The 26,858-nt window shown below is 39.6% G+C and overlaps 1 protein-coding gene across 5 annotated transcripts in view; it reads left to right on the top strand.

Annotated features, from left to right (window-relative positions):
• The window catches only part of EZH2 (enhancer of zeste 2 polycomb repressive complex 2 subunit), an 84,608-nt gene that overhangs the window by 27,098 nt on the left and 30,652 nt on the right, over window positions 1–26,858 (top strand). For 3 of the 5 annotated variants that reach the window (XM_030551439.1, XM_030551437.1, XM_030551440.1), the window contains 5 exons: window positions 12,156–12,279; window positions 13,526–13,654; window positions 18,600–18,716; window positions 22,480–22,600; window positions 24,336–24,479. In XM_030551439.1, the coding sequence (XP_030407299.1) occupies window positions 12,163–12,279; window positions 13,526–13,654; window positions 18,600–18,716; window positions 22,480–22,600; window positions 24,336–24,479 (628 nt within the window). In that variant the 5' untranslated portion in view covers window positions 12,156–12,162. The remainder of the gene's footprint in view (window positions 1–12,155; window positions 12,280–13,525; window positions 13,655–18,599; window positions 18,717–22,479; window positions 22,601–24,335; window positions 24,480–26,858) is intronic. The other 2 variants (XM_030551438.1, XM_030551441.1) reach the window with 2 other exon arrangements.

The raw sequence follows: 26,858 nt of genomic DNA, 5'->3' as shown, positions 1-26,858 counted from the left end.
ACTTTGTGACCCTGCTGCTGTTCCTGAAGCTCCACCAGACTTCGGAGGATGTCAGTTTGATCACGCAGCAGTCCCAACGTTGCATCCTGCCACCTCTGATCTTCCTGCCGCCACCTCTCATTATGAGTGTCTCTCCTCTCCTCATGTTGGTCCCTCCTGTCCTCACGTTCACTGGCATCTTTCCTGTAATTTGATACCACGTCCTTCCACTAATTCAGATGAGCTCTTTCATTGCGAGTTACTTCCATGATTTCCGAGAACATTTCGTCTTGCGTCTTTTTTTTTTTCCTCTGCCTTATCTGAGAGAGCCTTTGGGATGGAGTAGGGAGGCTTGAAAAATTTGCAGCTGCATGAGGGAGGTAAAAAAGGGAGAGAAGTATTTAAAAGGATACATTTTACAGAACAATGGTTATACTCTTTCACAGTGAACAACACTATTCACCTTACATAGCACATGTGATTTCACTACAAGGTCACATTTTACATCTTAATATTGAGTGCCTGCGGCTCTGGTGTTAGAGATCTCACAGACGCAGGTCTGGGCATCAGAATTCAGCTCGCATGCGGCTATGGTAAGCCATTGTCTTTCGGCTTCTGCAGCCTTCATATACACAGTGCCCTCCTTTCCCAAATACCAAACAAATCCCGTTCAGTGATGCTTATTTCCTGTTAACATGCAGCAGCAGAAACCACCCCCCCATCCAATTCTCTGGGATGATCACTTTACCCTCCCCCCCAACTGCATGCCTGGTATCATGGAAGATCACTGCGAATCACCTCCCCCCCCCTCCCCCCCCGCGTGGCTGGTAGCAGGTAAGATCCCTGCTAGCCAAACGCAAAAAAGCTCAGCGCCATTTCCCCACCCTCCCCCACCCCCCGCTTGGCTACCTGCAAGGAAGGATTTCTTTTAAGCAACAGGCAAACAGCCCAGTAGAAATGGCCATCTCCGTCCCCTTAATTAAATTCCTGAATTTCAACCAGGTTACCATGAATGATATCACTCTCCTGAGGATAACACAGCGAGATAAAGAGCAAATGTTGCTTGAATGCCAGCAATCACCGGGACCATACGCAGCTAGGCTTTGTCATGCAATGATAGCAGATTACTTGCTACATGCATGGCGTGGTCAAGTGTCCTATCATGGTGGACGGAATAAGGCTGCCTTTCCCAGAAACCTTCTGCAAAAGCTTTTGGAGTACCTCCAGGAGAGCTTCATGAAGATGTCCCTGGAGGATTTCCGCTCCATCCCCAGACATGTTAACAAAGTTTTCCAATAACTGTACTGGCCGCGATTGCATCCCAAGTCCTCAGGGCAAATCAATCATTAAAAAACGCTTGCTTTTAAACCATGTTTTATATTTACAAAGGTACACTCACCAGAGGTTGCTTCCGTGGCTTCATTATCTGGGCTACTGACTTGGGAGGGTAATTCTGTCTGGGTGAGAAAAAGCTCCTGGGGTAGTGGTGACGGACCCCCCTAGAATTGCATGCAGCTCAGCGTAGAAGTGGCATGTTTTTGGCCCTGCTCCGGACCTTCTGTTTGCTGCTTTGGTTTTCTGGTAGGCTTGTCTGAGCTCCTTAACTTTCACTCTGCACTGCACTGAGTACCTGGTGTAGCCTTTCTCCATCATAGCCTTGAAATGAAAAAACATTTGAAAAAATTTCCGTCTTTTGGAACGGAGTTCTGTTAGCACAGAATCCTCTCCCCATATAGCGATCAGATCCAGTACCTCCCGTGCGGTCCATGTTGGAGCTCTTTTTTGATTCTCAGGAGACTGCATTGTTGCCTGTGCTGATGAGCTCTGTGTGGTCACCTGTGCTGGTGAGCTGTCCACGCTGGCCAAACAGGAAATGAAATTTAAAAGTTTGCGGGGCTTTTCCTGTCTACCTGGCCAGTGCATCCAAGTTTAGATTGCTGTCCAGAGTGGTCACGATGGTGCACTGTGGAATACCGCCCGGAGGCCAATACCATCGATTTGCGGCCTCACTAACCCTAATCCGATATGGTAATACCGATTTCAGCGCTACTCCTCTCGTTGGGGAGGAGTACAGAAACCGGTTTAAAGAGCCCTTTATATCTATATAAAGGGCCTCGTTGTGTGGACGGGTGCAGCGTTAAATCTGTTTAACTCTGCTAAAATCGGTATAAACACATAGTGTAGACCAGGCCTGAGACTGCCCCAGCAGTGGGTGCACCTGGCTCAGGGGCCACCCCAGCTGCTCAGCAGCCCTGGGCCAGGCACACCGGCTGCTAAAGAGGCCACAGAGAGATCAGAAAGTCACAGAATCCATTACTTCTGTGAGCCTTATCTATAAGTACTCCAGTGGTTAATCTTCTGTTATGATATGAATGTATTTATCCTGAGTGAGGCCAAGACATCTTATTAGAATCTTTTCCAGTCACTCAGTTTTAGTGTACATAGTCTTGTAATTGATCCTTTATAAATAATCTAATAATAACTCATCAGACTTTTACCTTATAGAAATCCTAACTCTCAGGCTTTGTGGTTCCATGATCTTACACAGAATCAGAGCCTATTATTTGGGGTTCAGTGAACTGTATTTTTCAGTTTGTAGTCAGTGTTTGACAAATTTTTATCCAAGACGTCTGCAGCCAAGAAGATTTATCCTATTCACTGCTAATACTCTGTGTGCGTTTAGGATTTGGGTGGTCAGGCAGAGATAGAGTTGAGGTCTCAGAAATTTGGCGTAGAGCAGTTTCCAGACAGTGAAGGCTTGTGTGTTGTGCACTAGCGCACCCAATTAGTGTCCTTCACTCACTACGTAGCACCAGCTGCATCCAAGCTACTCGCTGTTGGTCTATTTAATATGTCCTTATATCCATACTTTGGCTGATGATTCAAGGTGTAAACTGTCAAAGGTGACAGCTCACGTGACTGTTGAACCTCCTTAGCTCCCTGGCTGAGAGTCCATGTCATGCTTCCACCTACCTTATTGCAGGTGTCTCATCAGAGCATTATTATCAACTGTTAAACTTTAAACTGTGAGTGGTTGTTCCCTGGCATCAGTGAAGAGTGGTCCACTTGGAGTAGGAGACTTTAGGGGTAGGGAGAATGTGACTGAGAGGGCTGAGGCTACTAATAACTACGAGTAAGAAACATTCTCAAGTGAAATTGTCAAGCTATGATGAGAAAAATTGCAACAAGGAGTCCAGTGGAGACTAACAGATTTTTTGGGGCATAAGCTTTTGTGGGTAAAAAAACCTTCACTACTTCAGATTTTTTTTTTACCTACAAAAGCTTATGCCCAAATAAATGTTAGTCTTTAAGATGCCACCGGACTCTTTGTTGTTTTTGTGGATACAGACTAACACGGCTACCTCCTGATACTTGAGAAAAATTGGTTACTTTACAGGCAGAATTGGAGGCAAGAGCTTTTAATTGTAAATCTGCATTTTCTAAATGTTCCAGATTTTTAGTACCTACAATGTTATAGTGTTTTTTTAAATCATCAGGTCTGTGGGTAGATTTTAATTTGATGGTGAAAGGAGATTTTTTAAAAAAACTTTATTGTAAACCAAGGTCTTCTATAGAAAATTGTTCTTGTCATCTTACATAGTATAGACTAGTGAAAAATTATTACGTATTTATTCCCACCTTTTTTGTGTGTGTTTGTGTCAACTAGGATTGAATTTGCTTTGATGTGTCTGTGTTAATGATGAAGTGTATAAGTATAAAGTATATTAATCTTCTTCTGTGTTTTATATATCAGAACTAGGGATTTTTGGAGGCAGTCTGGTTTGGTGTCTGAAATACACAGGTTGGCTGACCTTGGAGAGGCTTTTTTCCCTATGGAAATAGGATGTGCTACAACATGCAGATAAAGATGAAAGAGAGCTGCAATTTTGTTTTCTTTAAAATAAAAAAATCAAGTTTTTAAATAATACAAATAATGTTGTGCTATGCCAGTAGAACTGTAGCTGTTTAGGCCCAGATGCCTGTCTCCTTCCTAGGCTCCAGAGTGATACACAAACCAAGAAAAGATAGGTAATTGGTTGTCGTGCAGAGCCCAGCGCTGTAGATGTGATCAGAGGCTGCTGACTAGATCAGGCCCTATTCAGAATTTGTGGGGGAGGAATGCAGGAAGTGGGGTCATGGTGCCCATCTTACAACTTTTAGCCCAGTGGTTAAAGCACTGATATGGCATGTGGGAGACCCAGATTCAATTCCCTCCCCTCTGCCAGTGCTGGGAGATAAATTGAACAGGGCTCTCCCACCTTTCAGTAAAGTGCTCTAACCACTGAGCTATGAGAGATGCTGATGTATAGCTCCCTCATTCTCGTTGAAGCTATTCTAGTGTGGATAAATAGAGTGATTAGAGCAGTAGGACTGGACCGTGTGTGTGTGGTGGGGGCAGTGCCCTAACCTCTGTACTGCAATCATGCTTGCGCTCTCGGTCTCTGTCCCAATGACTATATATGTAGCCACAGAGGAATAGTCTGAGAATGTGTGTCCTCTTTTAAATTCAGTGTGCAAAATAAAAATAGTTGTGCTGAAAACTCAGCAACTTTTTGTGGAAGATATTTTTAAACAGGGTTTGACTTATGCAAATACTAGTTATCCATCGTTGGCGAACTGTTCTTGGTGATAATTAGATTTTAAGTAGTATACAGGAGCAAAATAGTCTATTTTAGAAATTGTAAACTACAGTCTTTGTAAAGTATAAATATTGTTGCAAAATATAAAATATAAAAGAAGGGGAAGATACTTTAAGGTTATTTTTATTGGAAGACTGACTTTTAAAAGGTTTTCTTTTCTTAGCTAAAAAAATAAATTTTGGTACTCTTACTGAGCCTATTTTTTAACACAGACGTTTTGGGAAGCACGGTATCAACTTTTTTTTATGCTTATCAAAAACTTAAGTTTGTAGTTTTTCAAGTGAAAATCCAAAGGATCCAATTCTGCCCTCCATATTTCAGTGAAAACCATGTATAGATAGGAATAAGAACTATGTACAAATATTTTAATGACTGAACTTGGTTCAAAACAAGGATTTTTTTTTTATGGGCTAAATGCAGGGAAGACAAGATAACATCTACTGAAAAGACAAATGTTCTGTAGATGTTTCAGGCTACAGTATTTCTCATTTACAACTTCTCTTTGGAAAACTGAGGCCTGGTCTACACTGGGGAGCGGTCGGAGGAGGAGATCGATCTAAGTTATGCATCTTTAACTACGTGAATAATGTAGCTGAAGTTGGCGTACTTAGATCAACTTACTGTAGTGTTTTCACCGCAGTGAGTCGACTGCTGCTGCTCCCCCGTCAACTCCTCCTGCACCTCTAGTGGCGGTGGAGTACAGGAGTCCATGGGAGAATGCACAGGGATTGATTTATCGCATCTAGACTAGACACGATAAATCGACCCCCACTGGATTGATCACTGCCTGATGATCCAGTGGGTAGTGTAGACATACAGTGAGAGTTAAAGAATTAAAAATATTGGTTGGGATAATAAAGCTATTACTACACCAGTGCTGTTTAAGAAATTTTGTGACATCCTATGGACAACCTTTTCTGTACAATGCATTAGAAGTGTGGATCAGAAGCAGTTTATTGTGCATGAGTATGTTTTGTTGCATGCATGATATTTACATAACTGAAAATGTAGTAATGTTCATATAAGTGTCTAATATTTGTCTTAAAATATTGCAACAATGCCCCATTTTGTACTCTTGGGCAAGGGTTTAATTTGTCTTTATTAGTTATTCTGATGGGAGATTCCCAGCCCCCCTTTTTGCCACTTTTAGAGTGTTTTTATAGATCATCTTTAATTGGATTGATATTCAAGAGACACTCAGTCTTCTTTAAATCAAGCAACCTCTCCAACCGGTTTAGCCGTGATAGTTTCCCATATGCTTGTGCGTCTTTGATGAATGCTTCCATGGTTGCTGAGAAAAATAGGAGAAGATTTTTAAACAAGGCTGTCTTTTTTTTTTTTTTTGCTTTCAGTAGCAAAATGGCATGAAATTGAGCTGATTTTCTGCGTTCACTTGCCTCACATTGTGACTGGAACATGTATCACATGTCAGCGTGCTACTCGTAACAGATGTATTAACTGGCTATGAAAATTAGTTCTAATTTACATCCTTGGCTGCTGTAAGTAAATAGAGCCCTGCTTAAAATTAATAGTAATTGGTCTCTAGCTCACTTTAGCATGTAGGGAGGTTATCTTAACTACATTATGAAACATTGAGCAAAACTTGTGACAAATTAGGGCAAGGTTTGAAACAAAAGTACACAAATCACATGTTCAACACTTGCCATTTTAAAATTAGTAGAGGGTGACAGTGTTAGAAAGATGAATTCAGTTTAAAAATCACTTGTATTTGAATGTTTTTACTGATTGTAATTAAAAATAAAATTACTATAAGTGAGTATTTTTTTGTTGATTGTTTTTACTTGTGTATTTGATAGCAATCTACAAATCACTTTTTGTCTCCCTATATAATCAGTCGAGGCACATTTTACATATGTAATTTTGCTGTCTGAGTAAAGCTACTTGTATGTTTCCAGGATTGGGCCCTTAATTAGTTTCCCGTCTGTGTAGGTGTTTCACACAGGAATAGAAGTGAGAAAGATAGGAAAACAAACATGATTGTAAAACCACAGGAATTGGCCAGTGGTTGCAAGGGTTGCATCAGTATAACTAAAATCTTTTTAATGCCACACCTTAAGTAAACTTCTACAGCTTTGTGTGTGTATGCGCCTGTAAGCCTGGTTTAAACCAAAGTAAGTGTAGACACGCAAAGTTGTAGAAGTTTTAAGTAAGTCTGTTTAATCTCTTGCCTTTAATTAAACCACTGCAATTTCTGTAGTCAGGCCCTGAAATGATTTCTAATTTTATATTTAAAATTGAGTGGTTGTGACAACTTGTCCCTTTAATGCACTAGCCTTTCAATTTTGTAGTCATGGATGTAAATCCAGTTGTTCTTTGCATGTCCCCTGTATACTTCAATTAACAGGATGCACTGACCAGATTCAGCTTACACAATGGAACTCTAACTAGCAGTGCCCATTGGTGTGTTTACCCTCCCCCACTTCTCTCACCATTCCTGAACATTATTAGGGTGAGGTTATAAAAGGGACAAGGTACTCCAGCTGTCTCAGTTCCTTCCTATCGTAACCAGCTGTCAGTTCAGAAACAAACTTCAGGCCCTCCTATTTCAGTGCCTTCTGAATAGTTTTAGCATAGGCTTTTAGGATAGTTTGTGTATATAGTGTCAGAGGGGTAGCCGTGTTAATCTGGATCTGTAAAAGCAGCGAAGAATCCTGTGTGTTACCTTATAGACTAACAGACGTATTGGAGCATGAGCTTTTGTGGGTGAATACCGATGAAGTGGGTATTCACCCATGAAAGCTCATGCTCCAATACGTCTGTTAGTCTATAAGGTGCCACAGGACTCTTTGCTGATTTGTGTATATGGTTATTTTTAAATAGCATTAAGTTTTTTACATTTACATATATATTTAATGAAGTATTAGATTCAATCCTTCAGTTTTGAGATAACAGATCTGAATATTAAGAGGTTGGGATTTAACAGATGTAGTATCCATTAGTGTTTTTGACATCCAGTATGCATACTTATGTCTAGGAACATGATAGTCTCTGTCAGGGTGTTCAAGATATTCTGTTTTTATTATAAGCAAGGATGCTGTGACAGAAGAAACTGCAGGCTATACTAGTGCAGGAAGCATTGGCAGCTGCCAGAACTGATACTTCACTAGTATCTAAGAGATTCCACAAACTGGCTTCAGTCCCTAATGCCTCAGGAGACAAGAAGCCACAAAAATTTCTGCAGCTTCAGTTCCATGCTCTACAAAAGTTATGAGACAGGATCCAACATTACCAGATCCAAAACCTAAAAGCAGAAGACCCCTCACAACTGTCGGTCTCTGTATCCAGAGCCAGTCCATGAGAGAGAAATTCTTCAGAACCATGTCTGCCTGTGCGGCTAAGAATCCAGTGAGGAGAAAGGATTCTGTTACAAGCACCAAGAAATGTTCTGTGTACTTTCAGATCTGACCATTTGGATTCTAGAACTCCCAAACTGAAGACTAAGCACAAGGAGACAGATTCTCAGATACAGAAAGAGGGAGCTGAGTACTGGTTCCAAACTGGCTTGCCAACGGTTTGTTACAGGGATTGCACAAATCTACCACGTGGCTCTACACCATCATGTGTCAGGTCTGGCAGCATCGGATAAACGTTTATTCAGAGTAACAACCATGACTCCGGTCATGTATGCTTGATACTCCACCACTGACAAAAAGAAAGAGTAAAAGACATATGAATTTCTCTACCCTTTCCTCCACCCACGACCCTTTCAGGATTTCTGAATAAGTACTTTCACCATTTTCAGTCCTGCAGGTGGGATCACTGATAAGCCTCTACAGTTGGGATCGTAAACAAGTTTGAATCTGTAACTGGACTTTGAATCTGAACTAATCCCATGTCATAAGGAGAAATACACTTCGACAGAAGTGTATGAAAGATCCTTATCCTAAATTCTATTGCATGGATCCAAATATGGACTTCTGGCTGGAGTGGCAAGTTCCTCCGTGGGTGAGATGGCCATACTGGCCCTTCCCTGGACAACATAGAGAGCTTGAGTATCCTTTTTATATAAAGAATCTTTCCCACCTAGGATTTGAGAGAGACTGCAAGAATTCGATCCAGTTTCTGGATTAGTCTATTGGTCAGAAAACCAGTGCCTACTGTCTTACTGGATGCTCTTTTAAAGAAAGAACAACTGAGGATAGCTGAACAAAGTTATGAAACAGATAATGAATTGGAGAATTAGACAGCCTCAGATGTTACCGTGGGGGGAATTACAACTTATTTTTCTGCTCAGAGGATGCAGTTTTCTTTCACAAGCTAATTGACAGGATGGCAGTGATGCTGGGATTTCCTTTGTCTATTGAGGAGACTTCTCACCCCATATATGACCCCCTGGGGTGCATTCTCTAGAAACAGAACTATACTTCCTCTCTGATTTTTGCTGAATGAGAGAGTCCATCTGATCTTCACCTGCCTCAGCACAAGCTATGTCAAAAGAAAGAAAAACTTTATCTTTCCTTCAGAAAGGCTTTTCTATATTCTGTACACATCCACCCCCAAACTCCATTGGTGGAAGCCAATAAACCACAAATACAACCTCAGTTTTGACACGAGGACAGAGAGGTGTTTAACAGGTCCCACCTTAGCTTTTCCTACCCCAACTGCAGATAACCTGTGCCATTTTTAGGGCAACCAGCAATCAATAACTTTGGATGGGTAATTTTTAGAGAGAGTACACGATGGATAATGCACTTCAGTTTGTGACCGTTCTGAATCCCTCCTCCTCCTTTTCATGAGATCATGTTGAAAATAGAGTTCCCTCTCTTTTTACAAGCAAGTATGCTACAAAGGAAATGCTGAGCAGTTTCAGAGGGAAATGTTTTTATTCAAGGTATTTTCTAATTCTAAAAAAAGACGGAGGTCCCTATTGAACATTAGGAAGCTCAATTCATTTATAAATAGTTTTTGATTCCATATGGTGTCCATAAGATATTATTTCTCTTATTTCTGTATCTCATCCCATCACATTTTGTAGTGTAAGGAAATCACGTCTAATATAAAGTCCTCCTTTTTGGTCTTTCTACCACCCCAAAAATTTTTATGAAATGCCTTCCGGTAGTTGTGGCACATTGAAGGAGACAAGGGATTTTTGTCTTGCCTAATTAATTTAGACAATTTTCTGATTAAAAACTCCATTCAGAAAAGACAGCTGTATCCCAGATATGCTCTCTCTGAGAGACTACGACATATAAATAATGTCAGAATAAACTGAGAAAAGACATTGTAACATCCAGCCAATAGTTTCTGTTTATAGGAGGTGTGTTGGACTCAAAACTTAAGCAGACCATTCCTTTTAGAGAAAAGATTTGTAAACATATGGTCAGCCATCACCATTCTACATCATTCTCTATAGCAGATGATCATTTTTCTCACTCTGATAAGGGGTTCTGATTTCTGTCATGGTGCATAAAGTCTTATTCCTGTTGAAGAATGAGGTCTTTACAATACTGGTTGGCAAAGAATTGTAAACCCAACTCAAACAGTATATTTCAAAAGGAAATCCCAGCTGTGGTGGACTCACTGTCACAATGAAATGAAAGTAGCTTTCTTCAATCTTCTGACAGTCAATTATAGTCAGTATAGATGTCTCCAGTCTAGACTGGAGAGTTCATTTAGAGAGCTGGACACTCTGGGATCATTGGACTCCTACGAAAAAAAATAGTTATCAGTGTGTGTTTTTTGGTCTTTCTCCAACAACGTACCCAAGCATCCATTTTTGTTTAACACATCCTACAACATTTCAGATTAATATATTTCCTTCTCCATACCCTGCATAATAATTGATGTCATAATAAACATAATAGATTTTTGTGTAAACAAGTATTTCAGATTTCTTGAGACTTTTATATATGACTAATCTAAATATAAATGAAGGAGAAGTCATTCTAAGATTTATTAGACTTCAGCTTTATAGTTGTTACTTATAAGATTGTCCAAAAGTCCCTCTGAACTTTTCATGTTCTGTCTATACTGGGAAACCAAACAGTTGCTAAAATCAGTTCTTTGTCTCCTGAAAACTTTATTAGTGTAACCTGGACACAATTGTTTTCAGTACTGTTTCAGAAAGTGTGGCAAAGTTCTGACAAACGGCATAGGCACTAAAACCATTTGGCTCTAGATTAAGAAAGACAGTTCTGCATTGGTTACTCAGGCTATGTCCTCACTAAAAACACTTTAGCGCTTCAATGTAGATGCTAATTAAAGCAACGGGATCGCCTGTCACTGTAGTTATTCTACCTTCCGGACAGGCAGTATCTAGGTCACTGAACAAATTCTTCCGTTGATCAGATGTTGCCGATGCTGATTGATATTTCCCATCTCTGAGTGACATAGCTGGGTCAGCCTAACTTTTTAGTGTAGACCTGGCCTTTAGTTTACATTTAGGAGATTATCTTCACAACCACAAAAGCGAGAAATGATTCTGCAAAAGTTGATGACACTTGGCTAAGAGCTTCCTACTTTTGCTGATCCACTGGATTTTTTTCAGCTCTGCTAGCCAGTGTGGTTATTGTGAATATGATGCACTGTTGCAGATTAAAGTTCAGATAAAATACAGTTGGCTGTAGTCATTCATTTCTTTAGTGTAGGTAAGTCTTGAGGGAATGGCTTTGTTTTAGGAGTTCTAGCATTGTTGGCAGCCAGGAAGTGCAATGTACTTTAAATGTTGACAGCTATTTAAAGTATTTGGCATTGTTATGAGACTATTACATAGGTATATTGGCAAAATGTGTAGATTGTTTTTAATACAAAGCACACATGAATCTCAGATTTTTTTTCGTTGTCTGGTTGTTAATATTTGTGTGAAAAAACTTGTAAATAAATGATATGCGTGTCCTTTCCTGTATTTAGAACGAAGTGTATGTAAATAGCTTACTTTACTATGGTTGGAGAATTTTTTTTGTCTATCTTGTGAATTTATTCAGTTTTAAACTCTTACCTCCATAATACTTGTTTACACAATAGTGTGTTTATTGTTAAAACATTTTGCAATGGTACTGCTGAATAGTAACTAATTGAAATAGCTTATTCTGGTTCCCCATATCCCTGATGAGATTCACAGTAATGTGACTTCCAGTTTGAGACTCAAATACGAACTATAACTAGAAAGTTTAACTTCCCGGTACTTTAGTTACTTCATAGTGTGAAGCGTTTCTCAGCATCCGAACTTTTCCATTGGCTTCCTGAGTAAGGGCTTGATCCTCCAAGGTGCTGAGCAGGGTGGCAGTTAAGCATGTGCTTAACTGTAAGCACATGAGTAATCCCGTTGACTTCCAGTGCAATTGCTCCCATGCTTAAAATTAAGAACATGTTTAACTGCTTTGCTGGATTAGGACCAGACTGTTCAGCACCTTACAGGATCAAGTCTTGGAAGGTTAACTGTTTTCTATAAATGTCTGATTTTTCTTTAACCCATTGTCCATCTATCTGCTCAGTCACTGTAAAATGATCTATAAGACACTATCCTATCTATAGTGGCTAGGTCAGTGAATTTTAACATGATATTGTTGATTACAGGATAATCATGGGTCAGACAGGAAAGAAATCTGAAAAGGGACCAATTTGTTGGCGGAAGCGTGTAAAATCGGAATACATGCGACTGAGGCAGCTCAAGAGGTTCCGTCGGGCAGATGAAGTTAAGGTATGTCACCTGTACCTCCTTCATGAAACTCTTATATGGTAGACATTGGGATGGATTTTCTTCTGAAATATAAATTAGAATTCTTGCACTTAACAAAATATATTTTATGTATATATTTGTTGGAAAATATGATTTTTCTGAAGGAGAAGAGATAAATACTCATTTTTTAAAAAATAAAAGGTGTTGCACATCTCAATTAACATTAATACAATTTTTGGCACGCAGTAGTTTGTCTAATTAGAATTATGAATTTGTAGGCAGGCATTTACACAATACGTTTGTTTATACATGTAATTCAGTCAGAGTGTACAGCCAAAGTCAGTATTCATTCATGCTTGAAAAATCCTTGCAGTTTTTAGGGGAGTTGACTTTGTGGAGAGTGGCAATATCCTCCCTGTCCTGCAGCATCATCATGAAACCCTAGGTCTCCAAACATTCAGAAATGACGTGCATGTAGGAGGAAGAATAGTTAGTCTCAGTACCTCTCCACAGACAATATCGAGTCAATTCAGTGCTCTTCCTCCATGCCCCTTCAACCCCATTTTTGTTTAATTCCTTTAATGTAGGGGGAAAACAGTAGAGATAGTTGTCCCTTTTTATTTCCACTTTCCCATAAATCAGAGATGACTGACTGTACTTTCTCACCTTTAAGAAAAATAAAGTCATATCATGGCTGAGATCAAGCCTGAGTAACTTAAAATTGAGTTATTGAGAATGGAAGCATTAGATCATGAAGCATAGTGTTGGTAATATAAGCTGAGTGTAAAAATTGTAATCTTTACAATAAAAGTGACAGTAGGATCCTTAAGTCTGTTTGCCTTTTATATCATATGCATTAATGTCAAGGATTTTTGTGACTTTATATATAAATCAGTGCACCTGAAAACTATGAAATATGTTTATCTGTGATTTGTATTGTTTAATCATGGAAATACAGGATCCCTCTTTTTGCCAGTGAACATGGCTAATTTAAAGAAAAAAAATAACTGTTCCATAATTCTATATTTAAATATTTAAGAGGGAAAAATACTTTTCAAAACAGGTAGAAATGCTGAAAATTATTTTTCTAATAAAATTTATGTTCATTTTATGTATTATCATGGTGCTGCTTAAGTGCAGTTAGTGTTTTCAAAGATGTATGCTTTGTTAATAAAATAGACCTGATAGTACTTGAAGAGGTTATTAAATGAATTTTTTATCCTTTCTTATTTTGCTTGCAACATTCACAATTTTCTTTCATTCTTAGAGTATGTTTAATTCTAATCGTCAGAAGATACTGGAAAGGACAGAAATCTTAAATCAAGAATGGAAACAACGAAGGATACAGCCTGTACACATCATGACTTCTGTGAGCTCATTGCGTGGGACCAGGGAGGTTGGTTAACGTGTTGTGGTAATTCTAGTTACAAAGTTGTCAGCACATTTTCGTTTTACTGGTGAAAAATTGGCTGGCAGATCATGTTAGCCACTGTTCTTTTTTCATATGAAGACCTAGCACCTTTCTAGGAATTACTGATTATTACTCCTATCAGATGCTCACTGGGAAGAAATCAATAAAATGCTACTTAGTTAAGATCCTAACATGCACAAAATTTAAGTCCTTTTTGCAGCAGAAAATGCTTAGGTCACACATTACCATCCTTTAATCAGGCCTTGTCTCATGGGAACTTGGGGTCTCATCTAGCTGCCACTAAAGTCAATGGAAAAAAATTGGTTACCTTAAATAGCAGCTGGATCAGGCCCTCACTTCATAAAAGAACATGCATGAAAATAGTGAACAGATTAGTTTGCATAGGCCTCACTTAAACTAGAAAAGTTTCACTGGTTTAACTAAGTAGTTTGAAAATAGATGTAGTTTAAACTGGGGAAAGTAACTGAAATACTTTTCCTCATGGATTGTATTTTCTAAATGGACAACCTATCCTAAATTCTCAATTACTGAGGGACAGTTTTCATTCATTGATGTATGTGCTTTTCACAACCAACTCTCTGTATAACTTTTCGTGAGTGATGTACCCGAATATTTGGATGCTAATATCTAAACCAGGGGCAGTCAAACTTTTTGGCCTGAGGGCTTCATCAGGTTTCGTAAATTATATGAAGGGCTGGTTAGGGGAGGGGGCTGGCATTGCACTGGCCGAGCGAGCTGACGCTGAGAGGGAGAGGAGACAGCAGGGGAGGGACTAGAGGCGAGCCTCCTGGGCCAGGAGCTTGGGGCCAGGCAGGGCGGTCCCGTGGGCTGGATGTGGCCTGCAGGCCGTAGTTCGCCCCCCTCTGTTCTAAACTGTATTCTTAAATTTACTCACCAAATTTGAGATACATATAGTGCATAAGCAGCAGTATCTTATGATTTTAAAAACAAACTTTATATTTGTAGATAATTAAAGCACTATACCCAGATATACAGACACTCTTTTCTCAACTTGTGAATTACATAATTTTAACATTAGCTTTAATAAAATTTTTAAATCTGTTCTTAAACTGGTGCAAAACCCTAATGTCAGCAAACTTAAACTAGTTTAGCTTCTGTAGGTAGGTTGACTTTTTGATGTGAAATGATCTGATGACAGGGAAAATGTCTTCCTACTCATCAAATTGAGATGGGCTTGCCATAAACAGAAAGTGAATTTAATTGACAAATCTTCTGTGTTTTGGGAGAGGGATGACTTTTTATGAAGGGGCAAAAAATAACAGAAAATCTGAAATTTTTAAAAGGGAGTTTTTATACAATTAGTACTTTTAGCCATAACTATGTCTTCCATTTGTCGTCTTTTTGAAACTATTTCCAGTCCCATGTGTCTTAGTGTTCCTTCTACACCTCTCTTATGAAGGTAATCCTGCAAGCAAAAATGGAAAACAGATGACTGGCTCCAGTCCTACAAAACAATGCACACAGGCAAAGTCACACTGAAGTCAGTGGGACACCATACTTGCATGAACTACACCCACATACATACAGGATCAGAGCTTTTGATAGTATTTACAGTTTTAACAAATGCTGAAACAAAAAATTGTTGTAAGGGTCATGCATCAATTTTTCAGTTCTTTGGAAGAAAAGGGTCAAATTTCACCTTCAGAGTTATGATTTGAATATCAGATTTTGACTTGTTAGTTTGAATTGCCTTCTTAATCAAAGGGAAATTTATGTTAATTTCCTGTCTGAATCAATGAATTGATTATTGCATTCTAATCCAGTTTGTCTCAGAAAGGATTCAGAAGAAATCTACTCTCAATACTTGATTTAAAAATTTGCCATAATTTATAATAGGAGGATTAAGACAGGAAAATAGTATTTATAAAAATGTATCTGAATCTTTTAAAATAAATGTAAATATTTATTTTAGTCTCAAATACATTGGCTGGAAACTTGGTATCTTGTGTGCATTTTTCATGAGGGTGACACACTCTGTGTGGGTTGGTGACACTCCTCTGTTTCTGTGGAGCCAGAGACCTTGGTTTTCAGTCGCCTCCAGTGACTAGACTATTGAGTGGCATAGACCAGAGCCACTCCCACGAATGTAATTTCCTTATTTAATGATTATTGAACTGAGTTCAAAAGCAGGCAGAGTATCTCACAGGATCATAAAGGGGATTTAAAATACTGACTTTGTTCTTAACTTTGCATAAACATAATGTTGCCTTAAGATTTTTAGTTATATTCTTTTTTTTAAAGGACAAAATAATTTTTATAATTTTGCATACTTTCTAGACTTAAATGATGGCATGAAAAATTTGCTAGAGAGCTACTTGTCAAAGAACTAAATCTAAATCAAATTTCTAAAGACACCAACTAGCCAGAGATTGATACAACAGATAGCCTTCTAAGTTAAGGTGCCTTTGGAAATCTGAAGCCTACCTTGCTGGCTTTTGGAAGAAAGCTTTCTGTCTCCCCTTCCTCTAATCTTCCTCAGTACTCTGATGGGAATAGAGGTCCACTATTGTACCCCTGCAGCAACATAAAGGCTTCTGAAAAGCATATGGTGAAACTGATCAATGTCTTGTTAATTTCACATTGCTCCTGACTGTCAAGTACAGGAACAAAGGTACTGCAGCTGTTTGGCTGTGTACCCAGATGGAGTAGTTTGCACACTGTAACATTCTCTTAAGGTGTTTAATATGAATAAAGTTGTGAAGTCAAATACTCAAGAGATGGGGAAATGCTAGAACTAAATTTTTCCATACAAGCTTCATTTGGTTCCTCTTTGTGTATGCATTATGATAGTCTTTACTTGTATGATCCCATACTGTTTTTTTCCCCCCCAGAACCCCTGCGTCATTCATGTATGGGACAGACTTTCTCTGAGGATGAATTGAGGTTGTATAGTGAAGGAGAAGGCTGTTGTCTGTAGGATCTGTCTCACTTGTTGCAGAAGTTGCAAGGTGTATACTGACAGACAGAGATGTGCAGGAAGAGAGAGGATGGTTTCATGGTTCAAGCCGTTGAATGTTGCTCTGAATTCTGTCCCTGCCTATGCTGCAAAGTTCCTGTGTGGTGCCACATTTTCTGGATACCCAGCTGGAGATCCTGTGGTTTTATTTACAGAAGTGCTGAGCTTGCAGCTGCAACTGAAGCCAATTGGTGTTTTTTTTTGTTTTTTTTTTTAAATATTTTATATATAGATACTATAATGATGAGTGCTGTAGAAAAGCCTATGAGGAAATTAATAATGCTGTTTTCAGAGCAGTGTTTGAATAGTGTGCAGTAAATAAGGCATGTGGCCACACATTAAACAATGAAGATAAAGCAAAATACTGAATAGTTATCCATTCAAGGAGAATCGTCTGTCCTATGTACTGAATAAGGCAGGTGTCCTGTGGAAAAAATATGTGATAGTTTAAAGATGGTATAATACATATGTACAAGAGCATTGAATTAAGATTCTATGGACAGTCTTAATTCTGGCATTTCCTAACTCTTGACTGCTTGCAACCTTAATATTATTTTTTAACATAATTATTTTATGTTTGATTTTTGTACAATGTGGGGCCTTTTATATGTTGTACATGTCATACAGTGATACAAAGGAATCTCTTCCCTCCCATCCTTGCTGCACGTCAGCTTGTGGCTCCAAACCATGGAGGTGTTAGAGCTTTTCAATGAAACTTTTTTTTTTTTTTTTAAAGTATTTAACATGGGTACAACAATGTGTTTTTCCCTAAACATGTTCTGAGAAATGGCTGAATTGTTTGAGCTGAAACTAAAAAAAAAACCAAAAGAAATCAATAGCAACGAGTCAGCCAGGCAGATACCTGGCATGAAAAAATTCAGCCTGAGTGGTTAGTTTGGTTAAGTTATAAGCAACTCTAAACAAGGTTCCCAAAGGCAAAGTGTTGAGCAGCCTTAAGTATAGGCACTGTTGCCACCTCTGCCTATAATTGAGAAGGTTACTGTTGCATGTATAAGGGCTAGAAACTTTAAAAATAAAACCTGCGGAAACTAGGTGTGTAGGTTCCCCCAGTTATAAGAGCTAGTGGATTTTTCAGGCCCGGGGTTAGAATGTTCATATATTATTCTAGGACTAACCAAATTTATTAATTGTCCAAATGTTTCATTTTAAAAATCTTTTTTTCATTTCACATTTTGAATGTTTTGTCCTCTGTCACCCTTTTTGTGACTTCTCTTCCTTCCAGTTCTAGGTGTGCAAAAAAGTGAATCGTAAAAGAATGTCATATTGAAAGCACTGTTTGACAGTTCAGAGTTCAGTATTAGAGTAAATTTCACTTTACTGTTGTCCTACGCACAATATACAGTCAAAGGTTTTGGGATAGGATAGGAATACAGTGGAGGTCAAGACTTACAGACAAGTTAAAGTGATAACTTGTTGAAATATCCTTTTTGGTTTTAAAGGATCAACATATTTAATATTTCTAAAAAAAATTCTTACTTGAGCTCAGCGGTGCATTAATGTGAAGCCTGGAGGAATTCTTTGTCTCCCAGACATCTAGTTAATACACTGTAAACATCGGATAAGACACTTTATCATCAAGTACTAAATCTGTTTTCGATAACCAAATGAAATGATATTTTTTGGTTAAGTAGCCTGAGTGTAATGGTACATGAGAGCCTGGATATCCTTATATGTGATAGTAAACAGAGAACTATGGAAGCTATTAACACATATTCTACAAACAAAATAATTTGTATCTCTTGCTTATTAAACCTATTCCTAATGCTACCACTTAAAAATTGAAGCATTTTTCCAAAGACAGACTTACCTAATTCTGATATGGTTTAAATTTGATAAATTGAAACATCTTTTTGTATTTTGTTATCAGAATTGCTACGAGGAGAGAAGTGTAATTTCTACCTCTCATTTCAGTGCTCTGTTACCAGTGACTTAGATTTTCCAAAACAAGTCATCCCGCTCAAGACTCTGAATGCTGTTGCTTCAGTGCCCATAATGTATTCTTGGTCTCCCCTTCAGCAAAATTTTATGGTAAGTGTCACATTTTCAGGTTAATTGCACCTATATTCCTCCACCCAAAGTCCACTCCAGGAATATCACTCAGGTCTGCCCTGTCTCCTCCTATCTCTTGGTAGGAATCTTTTTCCCACTCCCTTCTGATTGGGTTTTTAAGACTACAAAGACCTCTGCCATCCACTGTGATATCTCCAGCAAGCCAGTCTGATTTAAAGGCCAGCTCCTGCACTGCTTTCTTTCAGACGACATTTGATAGTGTTTTTCACAGTGATCATACAGCTTTTGTAAGTAAGCCCATTTATTCATAGGGCAAAAGCATTACAGAGAAAACAGAGATTTAAATCCACTTTAAACGTACCAGAAACCATCCATCTTCCATATGGGGAGTCTGATATGCCAACATTCCTTCTAACCCTTTAGCAAGGGTTGGGTCCTCCTTTTGGACAGAGAGTGATGTCCATTTGCTGACTCAAAATAAAGGCCATGAGCCAATTCAAGCTCATCCTTTTTATATCGGAAGCCTTTTCTCTCTTTCCCAGTCGCTGGCAAACCTAGCCTGATCCAGAACATGCAAACTACCTGAATGGTTGGAACTTCTCTGGAGTTGGTTAGTCTCAGTGACTCACCATATTTTAGTTTCTGGAGGAGCTGTTAACACTTCCCCCGGTATAAAACACAACCATACATAAACCATTCGTACATGTAATCCACGTGTCTCCAAAGATGCTGCCTGGAGTTGCAAAATCTGTTAAAGTAAGTTTTAAAAATAGAAGCTGTGTGCGTTTGGGGAGATAAATTACAGTGTAAGTGGAAACCAATAAATTAGTATATCCAAAAAAATAGAAATCTATTCCATTTATTTTAATAGTTAGCTCTATATAAAATTCCTGAAATATTGCTTTCTGCACTGCTTTACATTGGTTTTCTTTTCTTGCTCTACTCAATTTCATTTTTTACCAGTTACTTCATAAACTTGAAAAAGTATGAAAAAAGGTTGAATATTAGAAAGGTGGCTGGATGGCAGGTTTTTCTGAGCAGACAAAAGTTTTAGTACTGATTCATTTTTAGAAAGAGGACATTTTAAAGATATTTGTTATTTACACTTGGTGAGTGTTAATGCTGAAGCCGAGAGAGAGAGAGAGCGCACTGGCTATGGACTTAACCTTTCTCACCTAAATCTTCCAGGGTTCCATAATGTGGGTATTGCAAAGTTAAGGGTATTCCAGTCCTTGGCCTCACCAGGATAGAAATCCTGATTATGTACAATGGCTTTGTATTTAGGACAGATGTCAGTTAAGGTCTAGATTTTGACCTAAGTCAAATTTGAACTACCTTTTTAGAAATTAGGACTAGTGCTTTGTGTCCAGAAGGAAGTCCTAATAAGTTGTTGATTATTCTTGCATAATCTACTGTCAGTCTCCATTAAGTGATGTTAATTCTCTGAGAGCCAGGATTTATTCTATGATCTGACTACTTATATTATGAACAGACATGTAAATTGCTTAGGGAACTGCACTTTTGATACAGTACATATAATTGGTCATCCTTTTTCATGTTAGTTTAGTGCATGAAGGCAACCATTTTTATTTAGAATAAAAACGTACAAAATACACAAATTACTATATGTGCCTCAAACTGACCGATCTTATTATTAGAAGTGATTTTTAACCCAAATAAAATCAGCAGCTAATCTACAAGAAAACTCAACTCACAAGGAAATGTTTTTCTCAACAAAAACGAAACATCAGCCCTCTATCGCTGAAACCCAAAATTAAAAGTTACACCTATCTTATTTAAATTAAATAATTGTAAAGGCATTATTATCAACAAATATTTAATCCATTTTAGACAACTGATTACACTGCTCTACAGCCAAAATGCTTCTGAAATAAATGTAGTCCAACTTTACTAATTCTGGGTCACTGAGAATGAAAATGATGCTTAAAATTGTTGATTGGCTCTAGTTTTCAAGATATGCTATTGGGTCAGTATGTACGACCCTTGACTTGGGAATGGCGGAGGAGAAGTGAGTTATAAAGGGAAGGGATCTCAATTTGAACCAGAAATGACTAAAATACATCTTTGACTGGATCTATGAATAAATCTATGACTGGGTTTGGACAGTACTTGCTTTTTAGGCCAAACAATGAATGATGCAATCTGAAGCTGGTATTGCATCATACATTATATGAATTGCATCATGTTATTCCTAGAAGTCATGGATGATGCAATCATAATGAAGCTTACATCACTCTGCTGAACAAATTGCCCTATATCAGCTCTAGAAATCATACAGTGTCGTGCTCTCTTATTTGTCAGTGTTTGATTTTGCAAAGGGACACATTTCTATTTAGCCAAAGCGAACAGAGATGCTGCGTACTTGTGTGAACAGTGCAGATAACTTCTGCTATGTTTGTGGTGAAGTGACTTTTGCATCACAAAAGCGCAGTATAACCACTATGGTTAAGAAAGCCTATAACCTTTCTTTTGGCTGCAAAATTGGAGATCAGGACAAGAGGTGGGCCCCACACGTATGCTGCAACACTTGTGCAAGAAATCTTCGCCAGTGGTTGAACAGGAAAAGGAAATCCATGCTCTTTGCAGTGCCAATGATTTGGAGAGAGCCAACAGATCATACCAGCAATTGTTACTTCTGCATGGTGCCTCCAGTTGGGAAAGGTGTGTCAAAGAAGAAAAAGTGGACTGTGCATTAATCAAACATTCCATCAGCTATATGCCCAGTACCCCACGGAGAAGGACTGCCGGTTCCTGATGCACCAGAATCATTCTCACTTGAGTCAGATGAGGAAGAGGATGAAACTTCTGGTCCTGAACCATCAATGTCACAGGACCCACATTTTCTCCCCTCCTCCTCCTCTGAACCACACCTCATAACACAAGGTGAACTGAATGACCTTGTCAGGGATTTGGAACTACCCAAGAGTAAGGCAGAGCTGTTGGGCTCCAGACTACAGCAGTGGAATCTCCTGGCAGGCTATCAGGGCAAATGGAGCCCATCAATGCTTGCAGACTATTGCTGGACAGTGACAAGAGATGCTCCATTTAATGAATACAAGAAACAAGCCAAGAAGCGCCGAGTAGACACTGAATAGGACTAAACTATGTACATAATAGTTTTTTGCCTTTTGCTTCATAATCAATTTTATTTATATAACCCTTTTGCTGATTTTTAAAGTGTTACATAAACAGGAAGGGGGAAATATTATCATGTAAAGCAACCATAAACACATGAAAAGACCTAGGTTTACAATTTATGATTCAAACTCTACTATCTACACAATCTACATAGACATAAAATGTAAAAACTTAAATATCTTAGAAACAGTAGCCAATCAGTTGTTTTAATTGTCATATTTGAATTCAGCACATCAAAATACATAATAAATATCACATTTTATCTCTGAAGCAGACGACTTATCAAAAATTGTAGACCAGTGTTATCTGTTAACATAATGAGTATCCTGTTGAGAATAAGGGCTTGTCTACATGGGGGGAAATTGATCAGAATAGTTATAGTGGAATAGCAATTTCACTGTAGCTATGCATCAGTAGCTGCTCTTGTGAGTATTCTGTTCCAGAAAAAGAGTGACTTTATTTCAGAATGATTACGTGATTATATGGAATGCCACTTGTCATTGCAGGTTTGGGGCAGTCACACTGCTGAAATGGGGGACTCGTCAAATATTTTTCTCATGTACTCCCTGAGAGAATATCTTTGCTTCTATTGTAATCATAAATCTTTCCATATTACTTTTAGGTAGAGGATGAAACGGTTCTACATAACATTCCTTACATGGGAGATGAAGTGCTTGACCAGGATGGAACCTTTATTGAAGAACTGATCAAGAACTATGATGGAAAAGTACATGGAGACAGAGGTGAGTGCAACACACCATGTATATCAGTCATTTCTTCCTACCTAAACATCATTAATACAGCTGCTTCTGTAGCAGTCAGCTTTATTATATACACCTCTACCTCGATATAACGCTGTACTTGGGAGCCAAAAAATCTTACCGTGTTACAGGTGAAACTTTGTTATATTGGACTTGCTTTGATCCACCAGAGTGCGCAGCCTTGCCCTGCCGGAGCATTGCTTTACCAAGTTATATCCAAACTCGTGTTATATCGGGTGGCGTTATATCGAGATAGTGGTGTGTTTTTATTTGTAAGTTAAATATCAAAACTGAAGTATGATTCCTGAGGACTTACTATTTACTAATACAAATTACTGTTTAGTATTCTCCATCATCCCCCTATGCCATGTCGAATAGTGAGTATAACAATCTTCCTTAGCTTTTTTACATGGATTAATATTTATGCAGTTGTTTGAAAATATAAACTAAATCCTCACATCAGTCCTGAGAGGTGAAATAGCGAGGTTAACTTTGTTTCCCAGAGCATACAGTTAATCATTGTAATAGCTGGGCTTGAGATTAGATAAGTGATGAAACATTTCAAGGAGAATCCAGACATACTCCTATCCCTTTTGACAAGACTTCTGAATTATATAGGGCAAAATGGCATAGCCAGATTGAGCCAAGAGATAGGGTGTTATGCTCTTTGGCATTTCACTTGCCTTTACTGTGTATGAGTGAATTCCTCTGGCATGCGTCCTGGGTGGGTGGTGTGGATGATTGGGGAGAGGATAGCAGTGAACTACCAATCACCTCTCTCCTCATTGCCAGTATGGCACAAAGTGACCAGTACCCCAACCAGCCCAGTCCCATTTATCTTATAGGAAGCGTGATATTACTAGAGCTTTATTTTTCTATTCCTATTTTCTGGTAGAAGGATTTATATTCCCTCTCTTGACTGGCATGGAGGGATTTGGGAAAAATCCCTCAAAATTAACCAATAAGAAATTATTGATTCTTATTCATCCTCCTGCTCAGCCCCTCTTGTCTTGTACTGAATTTATGGATTGTAAGGTGCTGTGAGCACAGGATCTGATAACTCAGGGGTGGGTGAACTACGGCCTGGATCTAGCCCATGGGAGTGCCACTCCCGTGACATTGCGGGCCCCACGCTGCTCCTGGAAGCTGCTGGCACTACCTCCCTTTAGCCCCTGGCGGTGAGGGGCAGAGGGCTCTGTGCTGCCCTTGCCTGTAGGCACCGCACCCTCAGCTCTCATTGGCCCCACATGGGCTGAAGGGATGTGCTGCCTGCTGCTTCCGGGAGCAGTGCGGGGCCAGAGCAGGCAGGGAGCCTGTCTTAGCCCCTCTGCGTGCTGCTGCCACCCTGGAGCTGCTCCAGGTAAGTGGTGCCGGATCAGAGCCAACACCCTGAACCCTTCCGCACCCCTCCTGCACCCCAACCTCCTGCCCTGAGCCCCTTGTACACCCTGCACTCCTCCTGTGCCCTTGCCTTGAGCCCCTTCCTACACCCTGCACTCCCTCCCATACCCCACCCCTACATTCATGGCCCTACATGTAATTTCCCTACCCAGATGTGCTCCTCAGGTGAAAAAGTTTGCTCACCCCTGTGATAACTAAACATATAATCATAGTTGTTCATTTTTAAAAAACTGAAATATGGGGTAGAAATAAATACTTGGTATACACTTTTCTTTGTTTTTGTTTTTGCTTTACTTCCAATCTTGCTGAATTTCAGAATGCGGATTTATCAATGATGAGATATTTGTGGAGCTGGTAAATGCACTTGGTCAGTATAGTGATGATGAAGATGATGATGATGGAGATGATAATCCTGATGAGCAAGATGAAAAACAGAAAGACCAAGAAGGCAACAGAATGGGTATGTCAATCCAGTAGATTTTAAAAACCTCTGTTATTGTAGCAGTTTTTCCTGTATTTATTTCCTCAATAAATGGAAGATGTTCAGATTTATATTTTTGTATTTATGATCAGTGATGTTAACAACATTATTTCGTCTAGTGATTGCACACATCCATTCCACTTCAGGTGTGTGCATGTCTGGTGCACTGTTGAAAACTTTTCCCTCAGTCGTATGCACTAAGGCAGCATATGTGCATTCTGCTGCCTTGTGCCACCTTGCAGTGGTATAAAAGGCAGAGCTGCCCCTGATTCCACTCAGTTCCTTCACTGCTCATGATGGTTGTTGGAATGTGTTAGCTTGCTATTGCAGGCTTTTCTTAAATTGTCTATTTTGTATATAGTTGGTTCTGTTTTTAGCCATAGTTCTAGTGGTAGGGTCTTCTAGTTGGGGCCTTACCAATTTCACGGCTCTGAAATACATGTCACGGACTGTGAAACTTGCTCTCCCCTGTGAAATCTGATCTCTCGTGCTGCTGGGAGCCTAGGGCTCCTAGCTGCTAGTCCAGCCACACTGGAGAGGGACAGGATTTGTCCTGCATGGCTGCTCTGGCTGCTCTTAGTGGTGAGGGATAGGTCAATAGTCCTGCTAGTGAAGGCAGGGGGTTGGACTTGACCACCTTTCGGGGTCCCTTACATCTATCTCATAGAACTGGATCTCCATATATTTTACACATCCTGCAGTGCATCATGTGCCTCATCCTTCTGAGTGCTTACTACCTCTGGCACCCACCAGAGGCTTCATCTTGGCCAGCCACTAAAGCCTGGAAGAAACTGGTCTCTGGGATTGCTAATCAGTAGGCATTGCTATGATTTCTACCTCTGAGACAATATCTGAAAGTTTAAGGACAGGTTGCCAGAGGGCAAGAGTTCGTTGCTATGGTGGATGAGAGTAAGTTGGTGCCCAGAACCTCACTTCAGGAGGGTTTGGATGCTGCTGATTCTATGACCAGAGCCATGGCGGTGGCTCCAATCATTAGCCTTCCTCAAGAGGTCGGTCAACCAACCATTCTGTGTCTTCCCTTTGAGGCTCCGTCATTTTAGGAGGGGAGATCTCTCTCTTCCCCCCAAGTCCCTCTGCACTACTATCCAGTTTGCAGGCAGCCTGGTGTCTTTGGTGTGTTTTTGTCAAGGACTGTTTCACCTACTCCTTTACCACCAGGCTGTCACACTATCCAAGTGCTTGGTCTTACATCACTACAGATCAGTGTGTCTTAAGCATGGTGGAATTGGGATACAAGCTTCAGTTTACTTCGGTCTTCCCATTGCACCACCTTCCCAATCCTTTTTTAGGGATCACTCTTACAAAGAACTTCTTCTTTAGAAGATGCAATCTCTCCTCTAGCTGGAAGCCATAGAGGAAGTTTCTCAGCAATTGAAAGGAAAGGGGTTTTATTCCCACTGTTTCCTGATCCCAAAAGGAGGTCTCAGACCATATTAGTCTTGTGACAGCTGAACAGATATCTGAAGAAAATAGTTTCACATTGTCATGCTGCTTCCATTATCCCCTCCCTGGAGACTTGCATGCTGGCTTCAACTTAAAAGATGCATATTTCCAAGTGGCGATACATCAAAGCCAAAGGACGTTCCTCAGATTCCTGGTCAACCAGTCTTGCTACCAGTTGGTAGACAGGCCAAATGATAGTACTGCAGCTCTACATGTTTTTAGAAAGTGCATGGCAGTCGTGGCAATGTTCCTGAGGAAATCAGGAGTTCACGTGTTTTCCCACCTGGATGACTGGCTGGTGAGAGGCTGGTCCAAAGTTGTGGTGCTGACCACTGTCTCTCCTACAATCCACCTTCAGCACTCTAGGGTTGCTTAGCAACACAGAGAAGTCAATCCTGTCACCTGTACAAAAGATGAAGTTTATAGGAGCTGTCTTGGAGTCTCTGGAAGTCAAAGTCTTTCTTCCACAGATAAGATTGCAGACTCTGCTGTCCATTGCTTTAAATCTGAGGGCCCATCCTATGACAGTGGTACAAGTTGCCTCAGGCTTCTGGGACATATGGCTTCATGCACTTACATTGTTCATCTCGAAAGCTGCAAAAGTGGTTATTATTGGTGCACGCTTCAGTTGTCATCCTCTAGACATAGTAGTTTGAGTACCCACACGTCTTGACCTCTAAGCTAGTGGAAAAACCATTCATGTGTGTATGGAGTGCTATTTGTTCCTCCACAGCTGGCTTTGACCCTAGTTATATACGCTTTTGCCCTTGGTTGGGGTTTCACCTCAGGTCCCTGGAGATGCAATATCAGGGAATTAAGGGCCATTCAGCTAACTTGTAAAGCCTTCATTCTCCACATCAAGGAAAGAAATCTGCTCATACCTACAGACAACAT

Source organism: Gopherus evgoodei, chromosome 2 (assembly GCF_007399415.2).
Source record: "Gopherus evgoodei ecotype Sinaloan lineage chromosome 2, rGopEvg1_v1.p, whole genome shotgun sequence".
NCBI classification, from domain to species: Eukaryota; Metazoa; Chordata; order Testudines; family Testudinidae; genus Gopherus; species Gopherus evgoodei.
Note: the sequence above shows the minus strand (reverse complement) of the source record. Positions and strands in the feature narration are given on the sequence as shown.